Raw genomic sequence first — 10723 nt, forward strand, 5'->3', positions numbered from 1 at the left:
AACAGCTGCGGTTTTGCTAGAGCCGGGAAGAAACTTAAGGATGCTTCCATTTCCACTGTGGAATGAATTCTGAGCGCCGGGAGAGCAGGGCGGCGCGCAACCAATAGCCACCTGTCCCGCCCGGGAGCCTTGCAGGCTGGAGGGCGGCTGGAGAGCGGCGGCGCCCGGCGGCGACGTGGGCGCTGCGGGCCGGGACTCCGGCGGTGCCCACCAACCGCTGCGCCCCGGGACCGCCAGCATGAGCAAGCCGGCCGGATCAACAAGTGGGTACCTCTCCGGCAGCCGCGGGGTCCCGGCGCGTGGCCTGGGGAGGGCAGGCTGGGAGGCCGGGGAGGTCCTTCCCGGAGCTCTGCGAATCTGAGCCCCAGAGTGGGACTCTCCCGGGAGTGTGTGTCCGTTGGCCTAGCTCCCCTCGGACTGTTGCGTCGGAGCCTTTCGGGAAACTGAGAGAGCCATTTCGTTGCGTCTGGATGCTAGCTTCCCCGGTCGCCCCGGTGGCGGGCAAGGTTGCGCCCCGCCGCAGCCCACCGGTCCAGCGAGTGGTTTCTATTTAGCTGCCAGGTGCTGCGGGTGGGAGGGGTGAGGCGGGGGCGGGAACTGGGCCGCAGCTCCAGGCGGCCGCACAATAACGCGGCCGCTCAAAACTCGGAGCTCCAGAGCGCAGAAGCAACTCTGCAAAGCGGATTTTTGAATGGAATGCTTTGCACCCCGTTTCTGGCTATTTCAAATAATCCTGCAAAACTGGGAAGCAGAAACCATTTAAAAGTCACATTTTTCCTTAATCCTAAATCCGCGTAGGTCATAACTGGGGAATGTAAAGTATGGCGAGCTACTCTAGCAAAGAAAGGACCAAATCCCTAATCCCGAGGACTTTCCGAGCGGGAGCCCAGCACCGGCGGGAGTCCGCGGCCTGCTCACTCGGGGCGCTTCTTCCCTTCCAACCACTTCCTCTCCGGTGGAACGGCCAGCTGCAGCTGACCTCTACCGACTTCCCGAGACAGGAGTGCAGGGCTACTCGGGTGTGCTAGGGCTTTTGCGAGCACAGAGTCTGCGGAACCTGGGGGCGCGTAGGCCTGAGCCGGCGTTGGGAGGGTGCCTACAGGGTGCTCCAACCTCCCCGCGGCTTTTCGGTTCCCGCCTTCCGCGGGCTGGAGGCTGTGAGTTCTGGGGTCCGTGCAGAGTGCCCTCACCCTGGAGCTCTCCAGCCACCCGTGGTGTTTTCTCCTATAGCATTTTTGGCGCTCCCTGTGGGTTCCTTCCCACCTCCTCCCCCTTCGCTCGCCCTCATTGTCCCGAGTCTTTGAAAAGTTGGGAGAGTCCTAGATACTTCTGAGGACTGATAATGAAGTCTCACTTAGGATGGATGCAATTCCGGCCTCCACCTCCCTCCCCCGTAAGAAGTAGGCTGTGTTTTCATTTTTGTGCGTTTGTTTTGGTTTGAGTGCTGAGTTTGAAAATTAGAATAAAGCGAACGTCAACAAAATGAGAATAAAGGAAACGTTCAGAGCTAGGGCCGAGAGAAGGAACCTTATTCACAGCTTCAACGCACAGCCGATCCTTGCAGGACCGCAGTTCCCCTTAGCCTCGGCCTATCCATGCCCTAGCTGTTCGGATCTCTCGGAAGTAGTGCAGGCTCAAAAAAAAAAAATATATTTTTCTGCTTGGGTGCTTTCCCCAAGAGAAGCAGGAGGAGGAGGCCATTCCTGTTGCTGTAGAGATCTCCACTGCAAAAACTGAAGTTGAAGGGGCCTGGGCTGGCCTCCCCGCACGCAGGTTTATCCTGGGACAGCGGGACCTGTCTCTGACAGTAAAGACCTGTTGGGACTTTTGCCCTTTTAGAGCTCGAAGCTTCCAGAGAACTTGAAAAGTGGGGCTTCGGGGATGAGGGAAAGAGTGGGCGCGAAGCTCAGCTTCCAGGTCTGCACCAGGGCTCCTGTAAACAAGACAGATGCAGGGCAGACTCTCCGGATTGGGGGCTCAGAGTGGGCACACGATGTGCCAGGGCACTTTCTGAGGAAACTTGCTTTTTTTTTTTTTAACTTGCTAAGCCGGAGTTTGAAGGCCTGGAGCCTCCATTTAGGTCGCGGTGGCCTGGTAGAAGTGGCCCTCAGGGAAAGGCGGCAAGTCCCTGCCAGAAGCGCCGCTTCTTCTATGAAGTTTCAGACCGTGGCTGTGGCCGGCGGGAAACCCACGGCCCTGTGGCCTAGGCAGTGAGGGGGTCTGCAGCCGCGGGGCGGGTCTGGACCCGGCCGGGCGGGGAGGTCTTCATCTTCGCCCGGCTGGAGAGCAGAGCGTTGTCACCCGGATCCCCGCCTGGGTGGTAACAAGACCCTGGCCAGTCACCCTTGCAGTCCAGACTAACTTCTTTCAACAGCCTCTGATGGTAATTACAGTAATCGAAGCTGCCATATATCTTTAGGCAATTATGACACACAAAAAGCCCCGAGGGGACCCCCTGGGGAGGGAAGTTAAGAACCGTTTTCCAGCCTCAGGAAACTCGGCTTGACTCACGTTTGAGCTCGCCCGGGCTAGCTAAAAGAGAGGAGCTTTGCAGCAGTCAACCAGCTTGTCTGTGACCCCAAGTCACCTTAACGTGGCTGGGTGGCGGAGTCTGAGGCGTCGACCCTGCATGCCCTGGAATTTTCGCTTCCCTCCCTTCTGGGCCCCGCCCCAGCCCAGCTCCCTGTTTCTCCTCGGCCTGGGCTGGGAGACCAGCAAGCCAGGAAGGGGTCACCCACCCCGCGCTGGGCTGCTCGCCCCAGAACTCGGGTTCTGCAGACATCTGTGACCTTAGCCTCCAGTCCGGATGGGAAGCCTGGGCTTTAGAGGGCCCTCCCCCCCGCTTCCCCTGGGGGCTCATTGGGCATCACCACCGGTGCCACCGGGAAGAGGAGGGCAGCTGGGAGGACAGTGCTACGGAGCCCTTAGTACGGGTCCCAGGCGACCAGAGCGCCTGGGTTAGCCAGGGAGGAGGGTTGAAAGAGGCGAGACCCTCGTTTACTGTTCCCGGAGTGAGTGCTGTGCCGCGGAGCTCGCGACCGGGGTTCAGGCGCCACCGCGAGTTGTCGGGGGGTGGGGGGTGGGGGGGAGCAGTGACAGGCCCCAGGGGGTGGAGGACAAGACCCACTCTCGGTTCTCTCCAACCCCGCCCTCCCCCCAGCCATCCCCGCTCCTGCCCCGCGGGAGAGGGGGGCGCCGAAGCGGTGGCCGCAACGCCGAACGCCTCCCCGCCGGCCTTTGTCGCCGTCCGAATTCCCATGCTACTCTTTTTGACGGGTCACTGGTGGCTCTATAGGCAGGTGCTGCGGCGGGGTTGTAATTACCCCGGCTGAGCCGGGTCCTCACCGACCTCCCCCTGCCGGGTCCCCCCCCCGCACTCCCCCCCACTCCGCCCCCACCTGAGGCTGAGGCCAAGGCCCCGCGTGCAAGCCCGCCCAGGCGCCTCGGGAGACCGGAGTAGGTTCCTACCCTCCGTCGCCTCCGGGCCTCGGCGCACAGCGCCCTCACCTCCCCAGCTCCGCAGGCTCAGGGCTTCCCACCGCCGCCTCTCCCGCCCCCAATCCGGGTGCTCCAGGAACCGCTGTCGGGTTCCCACGAGGCCCCGAGGTCCCCTGGGCCCGGGTTGGAATGCCTTTGACCTGTGGCGATGGGGAAATCGGGTGGTGTGAACTGTTATTAACTATTTTTTTTAAAATGATGTTAACACTTTTTTTTTTTTTTAAACAAATATTCCCTTTGTTTTCGGAAGAATTTCTACGTCAGTAAACTGCTTCAGGCACTTGTTGGACTAGGGCCCGAGAGAAAACACACACACACACACACACACACACACCTTCCTATTTCCCTCTACCTAACGCGGAGCCGAGATCTCAACACTCAGCAGGCTTGGAGAGTCCAAGCATAGTTCTCCTGTGTGGGGTAGCAATCCTCCCCCCAAATTGGAGCCATTAAAAAAAAAACGACCCCCCCCCTTCCTCCAGCAGTAGGAACATGAGAGGAAGATGCTCCCAGGATAAGGGGTAGGGGAGAAGAGACCAGTGTTCAGGGGAAGGGGACTTGGGGGTAGAGGAGGCATAGGTAACTGCCTCCAGCTACCCCATCCAGAAAGCCACAAACTGGGTAGCTCTAACTCCTAGACCGGTGCTTACGTCCCTCCCCCCCGCAACTTTTTCCTAAAAGAAATGATTTCTCAAACGTGAAGCACTAAGCATTTTTCCATAGGTAAAGAGAAAGTTGGGCAATTACTACTACCCTTATTATCATTAATAATCTGAGGATTAGCATCACAATAATAATCCTAATAATAACAACCGCCGGGCTCAGCTCGGAGAAAACTCGATTGCCTCCCAGCTGCCGTCCCCGGTTCCAGCCGTGTTTGTTTTTCTTCTTCTTCTTCTTCTTTTTTTTTTCTTCCCCCTTTTACATTTCAAGTTTGTCTCCTTGCGCGCTCACTAACAACTTTTTTCTGTTCAATGCAAGAGCGGAGGAGGGAGGCGGCCAAACTTTCCGCGGAGCAGAAAGGCAGCGGCGGCCGGCCGAGCTGCTGCCCGGGCCCGCCGTAATCTTTTATTCCAAAATGGGTCTCGGCGATTAGAGGAGACCCAAATACATGTAGCGGTGCATGAATAATGCTCATTGTAGGAAGCCGACACTTGCTCAAGGAAAAAAAGTTTGGCTCTAAAATCTCTTCATTATTTGCTTTTACCGCAGCTCCGATGCTAATCCCCTCAGAGGTCAGATTGCTTAGCATCTCTCTCCCCCTCTCCCCTCTCCTCCCTCTGCTCCTCCCCACGCTCCCGCTCACCCCTTCTCCGTCTTCTCCGTCTTCCCCACGGTTTCAGGCCGCATTTTAGACATCCCCTGTAAAGTGTGTGGTGACCGCAGCTCGGGCAAGCACTACGGGGTCTACGCCTGCGACGGTTGTTCCGGGTTCTTCAAGAGGAGCATCCGAAGGAATCGGACCTACGTCTGCAAGTCTGGAAACCAGGTACTCTTTGGGGTTGAGCTGCCAGGGCTCCCCTCGGCTCCCCACCCCACCCCGTTTCTGCCAAGGCTTCCTCTGAATTCCCTGACCTGTGTCCTCTTCCCCACTCTCTGCCTCGACTTTGGGTGGCCCTTTGGAGAGGCCAGATAAGGTTAAGGATGGCGGAGGCGTTTACAGGGGGAGTCAGAACTCCCACGGTTTTCCTTTTTTTTAAATTTATTTTTTATTTTATTATTATTTATTTTATTCCTTGGTCACATTTTTGACACTGAGTAAGGCCCTGCCCGGACCAGTCTGAAAGGCCTGCCCTGAGAACTCCAGGAACGTTAGAATCTAACGCACAAGTAGCAAGCAGAAGAAAGGGCCCCTTTAGGCTGCCCACCCTCCACGTCCCGTTCTCAGCAGCAGCCAAGCTCAGTCTGCACCCACGGATGGCACATCTGAGCTAAGACTCCAAAGTGAACGCTGGCTACTGGAAGCCATGGTGCTTGCCAGACAGATGCTGCGTCCTTTGGGCTCTGCAGATGTGGGGCTGCTCTGGAAGTGGGCAGGTGTAAGGACTCAGCAAATGCAGGGTGAACCAGAAGGGAAGGCTCCAGGAGGGTAGGGTCCATCAAGTTCTCTTCCCTATTCAGCTTACAAGACGAGCCTGGGAGTTGTGTTTCAGTCTGGCACAGGCTGAACTATCTCACAGAGACAGAGCAGTTGGGAAGTGAGCTGAGCCCAGCTAGAGCTTCCAACCAGAGCTAACAGGAACCACCTGTGACTCCATTCCCACCCCTGTGGCTCATGGCAACCCAGGAGATCAGCCTTCTGGTCCCTACACTTTGCTCACATTCTCCAGAGGTCTCACCTTTACTCCTGGGGAGATTCCCAAGAGTGCTTGGTCAGGAGGCATCCTCTGGTAACTAAATGATGAAAACCACCCACTAGTTATGTATAGGATACATATCAACTCACAGAGTCATCCGGGGCTAGTGAATTACAGTGTGTTCTTGCTCACTGCAACATCTGCTCTTAGCCAGTTCTGATAGGTTTTGATTGGCAGCACACACAAGAGGACATATGCCCTTAGATAAGTTACTTTGACCTCTGCACCCCTCCGACCTGCTTTCTTGGGTTCTCAGTGTCTAGCTCATCGATATCACATTATATACACACATAGGGCTGTATCCCAGAAGCTCCATAGGTCTGAGGTTCTGGAGAGCACCAGATCTGGACAGGTATGCACTTAGATTGTTGTTGCTGCTGTTGTCTGAGGAAGGTCTTGGTCTGTAGCCTAGGCTGGCTTGAAACTCTTGATCTTCTTGCCTCAACCTCAGGTGTGGGTCACCACACCAGGCCACATTATCTTATACTTGTATGCAACAGATAGAACTGGGAAATCTGAGGTGTTACGATTTTTGGGAGATGGCTATCAATTCAGAGACATTTTTATCAGTCCAAAGCACTTGCAAAGGGATGATAACAAACCTGTCAGGCCTGTGTCCCTTCCTTAAAAGAATAAAGGAGTCAAACTGAGGTGCTCTCTCTGGCTCACCCACTCCAGATACGTATACACTCTTGATGAGATTTGAAAACCCACTTGAGACATTTTGTTTTTACGTGTTTCTCAAAATACTGGAGAAGATATCATTCCAATTGGATATTCAACTACATCTGATAATAAATAATCTGAAACTCTTAACAGTGAACTATTTTGGTGCTGGCCAAAGACGCTCTTATTTTCTCCTAGGAACTAAAAATTCATGTCCGTCTTCTCTGGTTCTAAGACTAAGTCAAGATCATTTCACTTTCTTACTAAAAGCAATGCTGACATTTAGAAGTCACTGTGAACATCCATCTACGTTTACTTTGAACAAATTAGCATATCTTGCTTTGGTTTAGTTGAGTGTGTATGCATGCTGGGGACAGCCCAAGCCAGCCTGTTTTGACTTGGGTGAAGAAGACTGTGCAAAGTCATGTGTTCATGTATGTAATTTTCCTTATGGATATTTCAGGGAGGCAATGTACTCATTCCCACTTCTGTGTTTATGAATATTTAAAATTGTGAAGCAAAATAAAACCCCTTTTCTGTGTATAAAATACTTATGCAGAAGGCTAGGAGTGTCACTCTGTGGGGGGATGCTTGAGCAGCCCAGGTTCAGTCCTGAGCACTTCAAAACAAAAACTTACACACATTATGTATCTGTATGCATGCTCCCTCAGTAAAGGCACCAGCACAGACAAACACTGAAAGGAACATTATCTGAACTGGCTGTGGTGGCAGGGCAAAGCAGGAGGGTCACAGATTTAAGACCAGCCTAGGCTACACAGCAAATTCCAGGTCATCCTAACTATAGAACAGGAAGGCTCTGTTTCCAAAGCCCTCAACTTGGGGATACAGCTCAATGGTCAACACAAGGCTGCTTTCAACCGCAGCACTAAACAGGGAAGGGGGGGGGGCTTATCTGTTAATGTCTTTTTTTTTTTTTCTTTCTTTTTTTTGGAGGCAGGGTCTCACTATGTAGTCCTGGCTGACCTGGAAATCACCAAGATCTAGCTGCCTCTGCCTCTGCCTCTGCCTCTGCCTCTGCCTCCTGAGTGCTGGGATTAAAGGTGTGCACCACAGCCGGGGTGGTGGTGGCCCACGCCTTTAATCCCAGCACTCGGGAAGTAGAGCCAGGCGGATCTCTGTGAGTTCGAGGCCAGCCTGGTCTCCAAAGCGAGTTCCAGGAAAAGCGCAAAGCTACACAGAGAAACCCTGTCTTGAAAAAACAAACAAAAACAAAAACAAAAACAAAAACAACAAAAAAAAGGTGTGCACCACCCCATCCAGCCAAATATTTTTATTCACCACTTTTTTTCCTCCACAGAAAAATCACATTAGACATTTGATTGTTAATCCCTGTCAGACAAATATTTATAAAGGAACAACTATCTTTTTCAGATAAATATTTGTAAAGCAACAACTATCCTTTTACCCATCATCTTGCTAATTACTCACTGTTTGACAGTGTCTCCCTGCATCTTCCTGAGTTTTCCTCAGGCTTTCAGCTCTGCCCCCACACTCTCTCTGCATGCAAGCCTTGCGCTGGCTTGCCGGCTCACATTTCAGGGATGGCTGCTCCCATGGACCTAGACTGAGCCTTAGACCTCAGGGTTGTCTCAGCGTTGTGGTTGTATAAGGACGGTATAACTACAGCAGCAAAGGAAAGGACACGGGGCAGTGAAGAATAAGTCGTCGAGGTTTGTCTGTCAGAGCAATGGGCTTACTCAGAAGATGGCCCCAAGCAATAGACTCAAGCCAGACAGATAAAGAATAGTGAGAAAAGGCGGCATCAGGTCTACCCTACAGGCCAGCTTCTTGCAGAGCACAGGGCCAGGTCGCTGTCTTCGGTCCTGAAAAGCTTCGTCTGTGCTCCGCTCCTCAGGTCCGTGACTGTTTCCCTCTTTGGCCTCTTCTCTTAGCTCCTCGAAAATCCAGAAAGATCATTCTCTTTGTCCAGCTCCCTGAGGTCGAGGACTGGTCTTCTTGTCCCAACCCTGGGAATCCCAGCCCCTTACTTACCTGGCCCTGCCAGTGCCCACTGTTCTCCCATTTTACTGGGTCTGGACCTCCGCCCTGGGTCGGTGGCTGGCCAGAATCCCCACCCCAGGACCGGGTTCCCGTGCCCACCTAAGGGTCCGGGGGCCTCTGACTGCCTGTGATCTGTTCTAGGGAGGATGCCCGGTAGACAAGACACACAGAAACCAGTGCAGGGCGTGTCGACTGAAGAAGTGTTTGGAAGTCAACATGAACAAAGATGGTAATCAGTACATGTCTTTATTCTTCTAATGTTGATTGAGTAGTAAGTAAATTATATGTACAGCAAATAGATGGCACTCCTATGCATGTAAATCACTTCCCCAACAGAACTCTTCTCTCCAGATGCTGGGAATTGGCCTTAGGCTGTCAGTCCTAGCCTCCCTGAGATGGCAGCAGTCCCCAGCTGACCTAACTGTATTCCCGGAACAAGTCCCATGCCCATAAGGGAAACTTGCGCCCCAAACCACACTCACTGAGGCAGTGCTTGAGGGCAGGAATCCCTGCCCTTAGTTGTCTATTTCCTGCTTAGGGTCCAAACGCCATTTTGCACCTCCTCCTGCAGTCTTTAATAATCTCCCTAAGATCTCACAATCGCCTAAGTCTTCTGGAACTCTCCAAGTGCAGAGACAGGAAAATGAGAGATTTCAAGTCCTCGTTGGCAAATCCAGTGTGGCCGTTGAGTTGGCCCTAAGCTTTTCAAGACCCTTTTCTCGGTGGACAAGAAAAGAGAGAGAAAAGGGACTGGAGGAGCAGGATGGCACACCCTTTAAGGGTGCTGGCAACACCCCGCTCCCCTGAGGCCCAAATTTGAGCCAGGCCTGGGTCTTCCAGAAGTTTGGGCCCGAGAAAGTGGCCCAAGCTGCGCTTCCCACCCTCCCGGGGTCGGGACTTGTCAAGGGCATCACTGGGCCTCCGCCAAGGTGGAAGAGAGCATGGGGACTCGGCGCAGAGTGAGCCTTGCCGTGGCACCCTGCCTGAGGCACCCTGCCTGAGGCACGGAGCCCGTCTGGAGTGCCCCCTCTCCTGCCGCTCCGGAAGCAGGAGGGAGCGTCCAACCTGTTGAACTTATGTATTGACAAGTTGTCACGCTCTGCCGAGGAAGATTGCCCTGAATTAATTTGTTTGTTTAAACTGTTGGTGGTAATTGCCACATCTCCCTTGACTTCCTCCACACACACAGGGGAGACGACTCTCCCTTGTCCCATCCCCCAGGGGTCGTGGCCTCGGGTACTTTTCTCCTGGGGTCTTGGAGGCCAAGACCATTTGTGGGGGAGACTTGGAGGTGGAGGGAGTCGATCTCTGCGCACCTGGCTGTGTGTGGTGCTCCTTTCTTGGTGGTGGGAGCGAGGGCAGCTTGTTCTTTCAGAGGCCCTGGTTTCCCTGGGTGGGGAGGACCGCTGAGCACCTTCCTGACTCTTGTCCATCTCCGATTGCTGCTTCCCACCTGTGCCGGGGAAACGTGCCTAAGCGCCCGGCACCACATGCCCTCTCGCTCCTGGGTGACCCTGCGGTCCCAGACGTGAGGATGGAGCAGCGACCGGGCTGCATCCAAGTGTCGCGGCGCCTATGATCCCAGGCCTGTGTCCTTCTGTTTGTCTCTGTAGCCGTGCAGCACGAGCGGGGCCCCCGGACGTCCACCATCCGCAAGCAGGTGGCCCTCTACTTCCGTGGGCACAAGGAAGACAACGGGAGCGCTGCGCACTTCCCCTCGGCGGCACTGCCCGCCCCCGCTTTCTTCACGGCGGTCACTCAGCTGGAGCCGCACAGTCTGGAGTTGGCCGCGGTGTCTGCCACCCCTGAACGGCAGACCCTCGTGAGCCTGGCTCAGCCCACGCCCAAGGTGAGTGGCTTTGCTGGGTCCAAAGAAGCTCCTCTTTGAGCGAAGGGGAGGAGACTCGCTCCGTTCTGAGCTGAGACGTCAGGGAAAGGTGGAGGCATTCCCAGATAGCCTAAGTCTCCTGCTCCTTCTTGTTGAGCCAAAGATGCTGATGTTTAATGCACAGTCGACCACCCTCCGAGCGGCTACAAACGCGCGCTCCTGAGAAATGGGGTGGAGGCCAGACCCCTGTAGGGAATGCAGGGTTGGTGAGTGAAGCTGTCTAATCCCTGAGTGCAGCCTTAGACGCTCCAGAGGCCAGAACTGACTAGAACTGTAGTTAACTCCACCTGGG

At 54.4% G+C, this 10723-nt stretch overlaps 1 protein-coding gene across 1 annotated transcript; it reads left to right on the forward strand.

Moving 5' to 3' along the window:
* The first annotated feature begins 238 nt into the window (after positions 1–238).
* On the forward strand, positions 239–10431 carry Nr2e1 (nuclear receptor subfamily 2 group E member 1). Its single transcript, XM_059272963.1, has 4 exons — positions 239–263; positions 4842–4987; positions 8685–8772; positions 10157–10431. The coding sequence occupies exons 1-4, from the start codon at positions 239–241 to the stop codon at positions 10429–10431; spliced, it is 534 nt and encodes a 177-aa protein (XP_059128946.1).
* Positions 10432–10723: the final 292 nt, after the last annotated feature.

This window comes from Peromyscus eremicus, chromosome 8b, assembly GCF_949786415.1.
Source record: "Peromyscus eremicus chromosome 8b, PerEre_H2_v1, whole genome shotgun sequence".
Classification (NCBI taxonomy): domain Eukaryota; kingdom Metazoa; phylum Chordata; class Mammalia; order Rodentia; family Cricetidae; genus Peromyscus; species Peromyscus eremicus.